Source organism: Acanthochromis polyacanthus, chromosome 24, assembly GCF_021347895.1.
Source record: "Acanthochromis polyacanthus isolate Apoly-LR-REF ecotype Palm Island chromosome 24, KAUST_Apoly_ChrSc, whole genome shotgun sequence".
In the NCBI taxonomy this organism is placed as follows: Eukaryota; Metazoa; Chordata; class Actinopteri; family Pomacentridae; genus Acanthochromis; species Acanthochromis polyacanthus.
Genome location: NC_067136.1, coordinates 620,997 through 633,405, shown reverse-complemented (window position 1 = coordinate 633,405; position 12,409 = coordinate 620,997). Strand labels below are relative to the sequence as shown.

At 41.5% G+C, this 12,409-nt stretch overlaps 1 protein-coding gene across 1 annotated transcript; it reads left to right on the top strand.

Annotated features, from left to right (window-relative positions):
- The first annotated feature begins 2,144 nt into the window (after positions 1-2,144).
- On the top strand, positions 2,145-10,494 carry LOC127532600 (platelet glycoprotein Ib alpha chain-like). The gene is made up of 6 exons (XM_051944561.1): positions 2,145-3,553; positions 5,192-5,287; positions 5,387-5,578; positions 5,733-5,828; positions 5,943-6,122; positions 7,813-10,494. The coding sequence occupies exons 1-6, from the start codon at positions 3,395-3,397 to the stop codon at positions 9,079-9,081; spliced, it is 1,992 nt and encodes a 663-aa protein (XP_051800521.1). The 5' UTR covers positions 2,145-3,394; the 3' UTR covers positions 9,082-10,494.
- The last annotated feature ends 1,915 nt before the right edge of the window (positions 10,495-12,409 follow it).

Here is a 12,409-nt window from a genome sequence, read left to right as displayed (position 1 = left end):
TAACTGGATTGTTCACATTTTATTATAGATTAGTTCATTCATTCCAAGTTCTGCAGAAATCTGGGTCACCTTCACACAGGTAGCAGAAAGGGCCCAAAGAGCTGTGTGTGTTTGATGTCAATGTCCGGTATTTGATGGAAGGACAAGGAAAAAAGTACACATCCTGATCCACTGGATTTCTGTATATTATTATACCGTACTGCATATTCCACTACAGTGTAGGACTGGCCTTCTATGTGCCAAAGCTGTGACAGAAACAGAAAGAGTGAAACTCAGTCTTTTCTATTCTTTGCAGATCTTGAACTAGACCAGTTTGACATAAAACTTACCTGATCATACAGCTGTGTGTAAATCTGGGAAAATCCACACACTGTTGCTGTGAGTGATGGCAATCATTGTGAGTCTGTGTGTCACCTACCATGAAGTTACATCTGAAATAAAACTTTCAAGACTTAGAGGGTACTAATAAGAAACTGTAGATTTCAAAACATTTCTCTGAGACAATGAGGACAAATATGATGCATCTATACAGTTATCTTTAAAATGTAATGTTTCACACGTAGGTCACCTTTATTCTGGATGTGCACCTCTTCACATCCACTTCAGCTTTAAAGAAAAACTAATACAAGATTAAATTTATGATTAACTGAACCAACAGTAAATATGCTAAAAATGTCTTTAATCACAACTCACCAATGTGGCGTTATGAATGACCAAAACAGAGTATTTGCGATTTTAAAAGGTTATCTGGAAAAACAAACAAACGTCAAAGCATATGAGGCGCGCACTACGGCTGTCAGTTTTCCTCAAACTTGAACTGTGGTCAAGTGAGCCGCCCACACTCTGGACGTCACGCGTCTATTTAGTGTTATATGGTGATGTATCACCAGGATGAGAGACGTCTGCTGAAAATATAGACTGCTTCTTCAGATTTTGACCGTCAGTATCAGGAAATCCTTATGAGGTGACAAAGATCTGTCACTGTGGCTTGTCAGGGGTCATCCCAGCTACCACCATGCACAATATCACCTGATTTTACTGTAGAATTTCAGAGAAAATTAATGTCAAAGTATGCTGCAATTTCAATCGCCCATGTCCATAATGGCTGACTTTGACTGTCCATATCTGGAAATCACCGCTGTTCATGTCTTAACTGGTGGCTGGACTCAGAACCAAACGGTGTAATAGTGCAGGCGAAGTTAAAAAATGATACGACAATACAGCCACAGTAACAGAAAACACTTACTGAGGGTGCGGTCACACTGTGCATATATGTAAGATATATAACATATGATAAGCATGTTTACCAGATAAGGACACACAGTATGAGGATTAAAAACATGCTGAACACAAATTCACTGACTGAGAGAGATAGTTAGAGGCTAAACTTGTTCACAGCTTAAACACGATGATGTTAAAGGAAAATGGCGGACGGCGCGGCGTGGAACGGTGAACTAGCACTACATCTGAAACTTCCTACAGATATTTAGCATTAATGAATAAACTTTCTGTAGTTAAAACACAGCCATTTAACACAATCATTTTTAAATTACATTAAACAAAGCAGCTTTTTCATGCTTACAAATGACTCCACGTGCAGCAGACAAGCAGCCAAACAGAATTAGACTTTCAGAAAAACGTCAGCTTAAAGACAGCGTCATGACGTCACTGTACGTCTCCTTATGGGCTTCAAAGTAATAATGAAACTGGCTGTGGGAACTTAGAAATGCTGGGTCAATCAGACTTAAAACTGTGTAAGGGGTTCAGAGAAAGAAAGTCTATTGAGTTCTTCTAACTAGATAACACATTTCAGTACAGTGTAATCACTGTATAAGTCAGCAGTACTGTTCAGGTTTACAGTCCATGTAAACAGATATCCAGGTTTGTTTGGCAGGGCAATAGTCAGATATGATACTCTCCAGCTTCCCAAAGAGAAAGGAGGAATAGCACTGCCAAAACTGAAAGAATATGATCAGGCAGCACAGCTAAGATCCATGTACTGTTGGTGTGATCCAGATTATAGCAGGAAGTGGAAAGATGTTGAGAAGGAACTCTAGAACAGCCAATTCAAAACCTCCTCTGTGACAGTGAAACCCATGAAAAACATCAAATATGTTTAGATTCAATAACTACTCATACATTCAATGTTTGGTTTAGAACGCTCAAGAAACATAAAATCCAACAACAAAGTAAAAAGTTTAAATGGATAGTGTATGATATTAAATGTGTGCCTGAGATATTTAACCAAAGCTATAAATATTGGACAACTAGGGGAGTTCCAGCTTGGTGTGTTCTGGAGAATAATGGGAAGCTGGAGAGTTTCCACAACCTGAAACAAAATGACCAACTTGGAAAACATCTTCAAATGAGAGACTATTCTAAATAAAAAAGAACTCCAGGTAGATTCCTCCATGGAAGAGAGCGATATGGTTCAAATAATGACCAAAGCACACAAAGGCAGCAGTGTTAGGACAATCTCTATTCTATAGAAAGCTTTAGTAAATGCAGACAAACATACAACTAAAAACGTTAAGACAAAATGGGAAAAAGAATTCAATATAATAATCAAAGAGAGAGATTGGCTGAACATGTGGAAACTTCATCACACGACTACTAGCTCTGACGTGGAGGGAGTTCACCTGGAAACATCTCAGAGCATTTTTATTCCACCAAAGCTAAAAGTAAACTGTTACAGACACATCAGAAATGCTGCAGAGAATGTGGAGGATTAGATGTCCACCATTCACACATTTTCTGGAAATGTCCAAAACTTTCAGAAAATCATCTCTAATGTCCTGAGAAAAGTACTTGGTTATACGATCCTGATGAAACCTGAATTCTTTGATTGATGTGATTTTGATGATGGTACTGTCCATGACTGTGATGAATATTTGATAAAGATAATGTTAATGGCTGCAAAAAATGTAGAACAAGGAAATGGGGACAAAACACTGTCCCATCAAAGAATCAATGGAGGACGTATTCACCATGGAAAAACTAAGCCATCGACTGAGACTACAAGAACCACAAATGGACAAAATGGACATTCTACATACAAAATAATTAAGACTGTGCAACCCAGACATTTTGTTTGTTTTCTTGTTTGTTTTTGTTACTGATGTATCGTATAATAAAACATAATTGTCAATAAAAAGCAGCTTCTTCTCCTGCAGAAGTTTTCCTTCAGTTTCCTGCATCGGTGACGGTTCGGTTTGTCAGTGAAGGCAGCAGGCGTGTCAGAGTTGTCGGAGCTTTATCGGAGTTCCTGAACGTCCCCTGAGGTCAGATATCAGCTGGACTCAGAGTTTTATCTCACTTCCTCCCGTCAGTTTTATGCTCGGTGAATTCCTTCTGTCGTCTTCATTCTCAGACCGACGGTCCTTCAGGCTCCACCATGAGGCTCTTCGTCCTCGTCCTCCTCGTGTCCCACGTTGCCATGGTTGCAGCGGTGGCCGGTTGCCACGACGACACAGACAAAGACCACCGGCCGAGGAAGAACTGCACGGCGGCCGGTTTCAGCGACATCCCGGCGGGACTCGAACCCACGACACAGGTACATCTGCAACCAGAAGATCTGCAGAAGGTTCTCATGAATCCAGGGCTTTCCTGTAGGTCCTCAGATTAATTAAGTTTAAAGTTTTATTAAAGTTGAAGTAAAGTAACTTTATTTGATGCTGTTTCCAGTCCTTCCCACTTAAGCATTCGTTCTACCTAAATATAAAACATGGTCTAAACCAGGGTGTCCAACATGAGGTCCGTGGTCCAAAAGTGGTCCTCCAGAGGGTCCAATCCGGCCCTCAAAGTGTAAAAATCACAGAGAAGACATTAACTGCAGATTGTAAATTAGTAAAACTATAAATTTAAAATAATTTCTAGACCATGACAAGTTGTTTGGATCATAAAGTAAAATACTAGATTGTTCTTTTGTCGTTTCGTGTCTCGTTTTTGTTTTTGTCTTTTATTTTGTCTGCCTTTTGTTGCTTGTCTCATGATTCTGTTGTTTTGTTTTCTTTTGTCTTGCTTGTGTTTTCTTTTTCATTTCTTTGTCGCTTCATGACTTTCGCCTATTTTTGTTTTGTATTATGTCGTTTGTCTCATTTTTAATCATTTTGTTTCTCATTTTTCTAATATTTTGTCAAGTAAAATACGAGATTTTTCGTTGTTCTTTTTTGTCGTTTTGTGTTGTTTTTCCAATATTTTTCTTGTTTTTTTGTCTGACTTTTCTCTCATGTTTTTGTCGTTTTGTTCCTTTTGTTGTCATTTTTTGTCTTGGTTTTGTCCATTTTTTGTCACATTTTGACTGTTTTGTCTAATATTTTGTCTCATTTTTGTCGTTTTGTTTCATTTTTGTAATATTTTGTCTTGTTTTTGTTGTTTTTTGTCTTGTTTTGTCTGTCTTTTGTCATGTTGATCATAAAGTAAAATCCTCTGTGGTTCAGCTCCAGGTGACTAAATGTTGTGTTCCTTTGTCGACACTCTGTGATGTGGAGGTTGTAATGTGGAAATAATGAACTTGAATTTATTTTTCTTCGTGAACTTCAGGTTGTTCATGATGTTAGTAAAAAGATCATCCTTAAATGTGAACATTTGTGCAGTAAAACAAAGGAACCATGAGGAGCTGTGGTTATTTACAGGTTATCATGCTGTGGTTTGACTGGATCAAACTGGACTAGAAGGAGTTTAACACCCCTGGTCTAGTCGGTGCCGTTCTTTCCTTTACATTAATTTGTAAACAAAATGAGAAGCTTAACAGTTATTTTCAGTTTAACAGAGCAAAGTGTAATTTAGATGATTTCTAAACGGCTTAACTTCATCTATAAATGTTTTATTGCTGCTGTTCAGCCTGAAATACTTAAGAATTTATGTTGAGTCAAAACTTTCCCCAACCAGCTGCTCCAGATGTTTTATAAACCTGCAATTATTAAAGAGCTAACCCAGAACCATCTTTTTAATGATCTCCAGGTACAAATGAGTTCTGATGATTACAATTAAACGCCTCAGAGTGACGAGGAAATTCCACTTTCTGTGTTTATTTTTGGTACTTTTGAAACTCTTCCGCACAGTTTCCTCCAGAGGAAACGTCTTCTTATCTGGGTTCTGCAGAGCTTCAGCCTCGACAGAACAATAAAAACAAACGTTCAGTTAAACGTTGAGATGAGTGGAAACCTGACAGATCCGTTCTCTGCTTCAGGTTCTGCTGTTCCCCAACAACCTGTTCTCCAGCCTGTCCTGGTCCTCCTTCCAGGTCTTCACAGAGATCCATGAGATCGACCTGACGGGAAACAAGGTGTCGTTCCGCCCGTCCGTCTGTCCGTCCGTCCGTCCATCTGAAATAAAGCCCAGTGAAACCAGCTAACGTTGATCTTTCGGTGATTTCTCCCTCCAGGTTCCAGACATGACCCCCAGCGTCGCTCCCATCCTGCCCAGCCTCAGTGTCCTCCGGCTGGGCTCCAACCGGCTGACGTCCCTCCCTGCCGACTCCTTCACCGCCTGTCCGGCTCTGACTGAACTCCACCTGGGGAACAACGTCATCAACTCTCTGAACAACGGCAGCTTCAACGGACTGAGCAGGCTGGAGGTCAGAGGGATCCACCAACACTACAACTGGACTTGTTTCTGTCTGGTCGCTGTGTCTCTGTTTGCTGTGAATTAACATCCGTTTGTGTTCATGTTGTGTCACTTTTAGTCCATTTTAACCTATTTCTGTTTTTTCTCGTGCATCCGCCCATCAGATCCTGGACCTGTCATCCAATCACATCAAGGTTCTTCCTGATCTCATGCTCCGCCCCCTTGCAGCCATAGAAACCATCTACCTGGAGAGTAACAAGGTGAGAAACATCAACAGATCTAAACTGAGGATACGAGCTGCTGTGGACTCTGTCACCTGTAGGGGGCGACAGTCTGCAGGTCTAAAGCTGGAGGATTTTTCTGTTTGGTCTCAGATCAGCGTGATGCCGAATGATTGGTTCAGCGAGAAGGAGGAGGTGAATTACCTGTACCTCTCAGCCAATCCCTGGGCCTGCTCCTGCTCCCTCGATTATCTGCACGGCTACCTGAAGGAAAACGACGACATCATCTACGTGAGGGATGGACCTATAATTAGTCGCAACGTGGACAGTGTGGTGGGTCACACAAACAGAATAAACTAGCAAAGTAAAGACAGAATAAGTAGACTGAAATCTGAGCTTTATTGCTTTGACTTCTCATATTTGGGGATTTTTGTTCCCAGGTGCTCAGAAATAGTTAAATATCTATAGTATGCGGTGACAAAAAAAATACAAACTAGACAGAAAACAACAACAAACGAAACATAAATTACAAAAAAGAGACACAAAATACGAGGTAGAAAATGACAAACGCAATACTGAGTATAATATGAGAAAACCAAGACAGAATAAAAATGACACTGTCCACCGTATCACTGGGGTTTTCTTTATTAAACCAAGTGTCTGCTGCCTCAGGTTTTATTTACTCCACTGATCAGATCATTGTTGAACTAATTCCACTGCCGAAAATATTTTTCTAGTGACAGAGCAAAACACTTTGCAGGTTTAATATCCTATAGGATGTGGAGAATACCGAGTTTGTGGAGATTCTCAAAGGAGAACAGCAGTCACTTCTATAGTGGATCAGACCGTCAGAACTTCCTTTTCATTGGTTAGTTTACATCGATGTAAATGTACCTCCATTATTAGTTCCATGCCACATAAGAACAAGAAAAGTAATAATGTCTGTTGTTGTTGGCCTCCGACCTTCTGACCGTTTTCAACACCTGTGGAACCAGAAGTTCTTCTACTGACAGAAATAGTTCCACAGCAGCGACACATAGATCATAAATGATCATCTAAAACATCATTATTGGTTTTACTTTAAGTATACACTCAAAAAAAAGTTTGATTTTGCATTGAAACATTGTAAAAACAAGAACAGGAGGTACTCGACCTACAGCGTTTCAGCGTTACATCAGAACTGGTTTCATGGAACTAGTTGATGAGCACAGTGGATGAATACGTCGTCACACGGCGCTATCAGACGGCTTTGTTTCCATTCTCCGGTTGTACTCCACCTTGGATTGTGCTGCATTCACTAACTTTTTGTCCTTCATTATGGCTTCTAGCATAAGTCAGACTCTTCTGATGCTGGAAGAAAAGGAAAGCCGTCTCCATGGAAGTGAAATTAGACAGAATAAAACACTGGGAACAGAAACACCGACCAACATGGGTCAAGTTGTAGAAACAGGTCAACATATTGTAGCGACCCTCTGTGATGAATGAGTGAGACTTTATCTGGTTCTCTGCTGGTTTATTGAACCTAACCTAACCCCATAACTTAGCTCCAGAATAACTAGAAAAACTCCATAACTTAGCTCCAGAATTAGCCGCCGTTCCCAGCTCTCTCTACTGCTGACTCTCAGCCAATCAGAGGTGAGCTAACTGAAAATGGCACGTTCACTGACATTAGGTAAATCTGGAACTGAACAATAAACATTGAAAGATCAACAACAATATCCGTCTGTTACAATATTCTGTTATCTTCTAGTAAAATGATTCATACGTGCATGAAAGTCGGTGGTATTCATGACTTTATGAAGAACTGATTGATATTGTGATGCACGGAACAGCTTTGTTTGTTTTTTTACGGAGTTCTGAGTTATGGGAAAAACTGACTTACGATGCTCTGTAGGAACGTAAGTCGAGGACCTCCTGTATTCTCAGATTTTCCCTAAAGTCTGCATCAGTTTCATCTTGAGACTTTTCTTCAGACTTTCTGTTGGGATGCTGTAAGTTACTCCTTTCGGGTTTCTGTTCTCAGGTGTGCGACTCTCCAAAGCATCTCGAGGGGAAACCTGTGGTCGAACTGGAAGAATCAGACTTTTGTTCACCTACAACAGTATCGAGTTCACGTGGAGATTTCTACCAGCCGAAAGACCCAACTACTACCATTGTTCCTGTAACTACTGCTGATGCTACTCCTTCTCCTCCTCCTTCTTCTCCTACAACTACTACTACTACTACTGCCGCTACTACTACTACTGCTCCTACTACTACTGCCGCTACTACTACTACTGCTCCTACTACTAGTACTACTGCCACTACTACTACTGCTACTACTACAACTACTGCTACTACTGCTGCTGCTCGTCCTACTACTCCCACATTTAGCATTATACCACCATTTGTAGAGGTATACACTGACCACCCAAGAGTAGTCACATGGTACCAAACTTTCACCAGACTCATCGAATGGTTCGATCATTCAGGCTTAGAGGAAGAAACACAGGAAGCGTCCATTGAGCTGCAAGACTTTTCTACTCGTTCCACTTTTACCACATCAACCGAAGGTCTGACCGAACCCTCTCCAGTAGCCGTAACGTTGATGGAGCTCCCGACAAGAACGACCATCGAGTCGACCCCATCGTGGGGATCTGGCACCAAATCCGGTAAGCGGTGGCGCCGTAAAGTAACTGCTGCAGGGGTTTTCTGCATTTGGTTGTTCGCCGGCTACTTCCTGTTGAGCGCAGCGACGGCAGCATGCATGGTGGTGACTCTAGTGAGGCTTTTGGTCTGGTACAGGAGATTGTACCGGCCACTGTTGAGGAGAATCGGAGGCAGAGTGATGATGGTGACGTACGGCCAGACGGAGCAGGAGGAGGCGGCAGGAGGAGGCATGACGTCGCGGTATCGCTCGGTTCTGTTCATCAACAGAGACAGAGGCGACACCACGGCAGCAGAGGGTGATGGCGAAGAGAGAGGAGTGTACCGGAAGACTCTATACCGCCTGCAGAACCGAGAGGAGGAGGTGGAGAACTGGAGGGATGTGGTGGAGCAGTGTCGGGTCTCCAGGGAGGATGGAGGGAGGAGGGCAGGACCGTCCAGGAAGCGCTACAGCATCATCCTGAGGGAGGAGCGAGGGGAGGCCGGGGGAGGCAGGGAGGAGCTGGACTGGGTGGTGGGAGGCTGGGAGGTGATGGGAGGAGGGCAGGCAGAGGCGAGGAGCAGCTGGGGGGAGTGGCTAACGCAGTATTTACCCAGCATGCCCTGGGGAGTTACCACGCCCCCTGAGGACAAGGCGGCTCAGTGACGTCACATTGGTCATCGCTCAGTTTTACAAAGTTGAGACCGACGTAGAAGAGACACAAAACAACAACAGAGACACAAAACAACCACAAAGAAACACAAAACAACCACAAAGAAACACAAAACAACCACAAAGAAACACAAAACAACCACAAAGAGACACAAAACAACCACAAAGAGACACAAAACAACCACAGAGAAACACAAAGCAACCACAAAGAGACACAAAACAACCACAGAGAAACACAAAACAACCACAGAGAGACACAAAACAACCACAAAGGGGCACAAAGCGACAACAAAGAGACACTAAACAACAACAAAGAGACACAAAATGGACACAAAGTCACAGAAAACGACCACAAAGGGCACAAAATAACCACAAAGATACAAAACCACAACAAAATCACACAAAATGACCACAAAGAGACACAGAACACCACAGAGATACAAAATGACCACAAAAATATACAAAAACAACAACAAAGAGATTGTTGTTTTGTTGAAATAAAGAGACACAAAGTGATCACAAAGATACACAAAACTATCACAAAGACACACAAAATGGCCATAAAGACACAAAACAACCACAAAGAGATGCACAATGATCACAAAGGGACACAAAACCACCACAAAGAGACACAAAACAACTATAAAGAGACACAAAACAGTTGCAAAAAGACACGTCATCCCTACAAAAAGACAGAACAAAACACATAAAGACACACCAGCAAATAAAACACACCTGGGGGGTATTCCCTGAAGCTGGCTTAGGTCTAAGCCTGGCTTATTTCGGTCAGCTTCGCTAACTTTAGTGAGAGTTTTGTTCCACCAACAAGGCTTAGGGCTAGCCTGGCTTGGTAACCATGGTAACTCAGCCACAGCGACAAGCCTGGTCCGGGGCAGGCTAACAGTCAAGCTTACTTTAGCTCCATGTCAGAGAAGGTTCTGACGAGCTTCAGAAAGACGCCTGTGAACCGCATGTTACACATTAAAATCATCTTGATCTGTAATCAATGATGTTCTTGTTCGGTGACATACATTGAGACCTTTTTTAAATAAATAAACTCTATCATATTACACTACACATTTTGTCACAGTGGCTCAGTGGTTAGAGTGTAGTTAAGTAGATTAAATGTGGTTTTACTTTTCATTGCGCCATGGGTTGGAATCCACCAGCGGTAAATACTTGGAAATATCTGATTTTCTTTCTTCTTTCACCCTCAAAGTGCAGTCAACACGTAACAGGAATAGGCACAGATTGTCTTAAAATAAGCAGGACACAACAGCCACAGTTTTCCATAAAGAATACCTTCCTTTTACCAGCGGTCCAATCTGATCATGATGAGAATCCAAAGGTGAGGCCAAATGATGAGAACTATTTTGTGTACAGCTCATTTGTGTCTTCTCCCTTATTTAAATGTAGGGCATGTCACTACCCGATCCGTCCCGGAAACCTGATTTGTACTGCGCATGTGCGAAAAGTACGTCACTTCCGCTACTCGTTTTTCCATGCATTTTACAGCATTTTAACCTTTAACCCGAAAAAAATTGAATTTTCTGTCAATTACTTAATGATTCAAGAATTATAGGGTTAAGCTAGTAGTAGGAACCTTTAGTAGTGAAACTGGGCGCCATCCTCCTCACTACAGCGATCTGCTTCTGTCAGAGGAATCACTCCGTTAAACTGCGGCCAAGTGAGCCGCCCGCACTCTGGGCGTTGCGCGGCTATTTCGCGTAATACGGTAATGTTATCACAGGCGCTGAGCAGCCAGGCTGACAGACGTCCGCTGCAAATGCATGCTGTTACTCACATTTTGACTTTCAATATCTCCAAATCCTGAGGCGGTGACAAAGATCTCTCACTATGGCCTTGTCAGGGGTCATCCCAGCTACCACCTGCACAGTATCACCTGATTTTACTGTAAAATTTGAGAGAAAATGTCAAAGTATGCTGAAATTTCAGTTGTGTTGATGCATAATGTCTGATTCTCAATTCAATTCAGTTCAATTTAAATTTATTTATATAGCACCAATTACAATTAAAATGTTTCAAGACGCTTTACAAACCCATATGGCCTGAAACCCCCAGAGGAAGCCCTCAGATGACAGTGGCAATGAAAAACTCCTTTTTAACAGGGACAAACCTTAAGCAGAACCTCTCTCATACGGGCCAGCCCATCTGCCGTTGGCCAGCCGGACGATTGAAATTTCAGCTACTAGCATAACCCTATAATTCTTGAATCATTAAGTAATTGACAAAAAATTCAATTTTTTTTCGGGAGTAGCGGAAGTGACGTAATTTGCGCACATGCGCAGTACAAATCAGGTTTCCGGGACGGATCGGGTAGTGACAGGGCACAGTAGCACTATCATCTCTAATAAAAATGACATCTCCTCTGTAGGCCTACATGTTTTTTTCGGCTTTCTCATTCAAAGTTTGAGTGTTTGATGAAACATCTCCACATGAAGTTGCCCCTTTTTTCCAAAGTATTCCTACTTTGGTTTTAGGTGTTACCTGCTGCTTTATTCATCTATGGTGGATATATATTTGTCAAATCAAGAACATGAATTAGGCCTACCAGAGTAAAAAGTGAAAACCACCATCACATTACACAAAACCAGGCTGTAGCCTCTTTCTCTCATATATATATATATATATATATATATATATATATACACGTGGACAAAATTGTTGGTACCCCTCAGTTAAAGAAGGAAAAACCCACAATTCTCACTGAAATCACTTGAAACTCACAAAAGTAACAATAAATAAAAATTTATTGAAAATTAAATAATCAAAAACAGCCATTACTTTTGAATTGTTGATTAACATAATTATTTAAAAAAACAAACTAATGAAACAGGCCTGGACAAAAATGATGGTACCTCTATAAAAGATTGAAAACTATTTGACCAGAGTGACATGATTAACTCAGGTGTGTCATTTAATTGACATCACAGGTGTTTCCAAACTCATAATCAGTCAGTCTGCCTATTTAAAGGGAGACAAGTAGTCACCCTGCTGTTTGGTGAAAAGGTGTGTACCACACTGAACATGGACAACAGAAAGCGAAGGAGAGAATTGTCCCAGGACATCCGAAAAAAATGACAGACAAACATCTTAAAGGTAAAGGCTATAAGACCATCTCTAAACAGCTTGAAGTTCCTGTGACAACAGTGGCTCATATTATTCAGAAGTTCAAGACCCACGGGACAGTAGCCAACCTCCCTGGACGTGGCCGCAAGAGGAAAATTGATGACAAATTGAAGAGACGGATCGTTGGAATTGTATCCAAAGAGCCCAGAGCAACCTCCAAAGAAATTAAAGG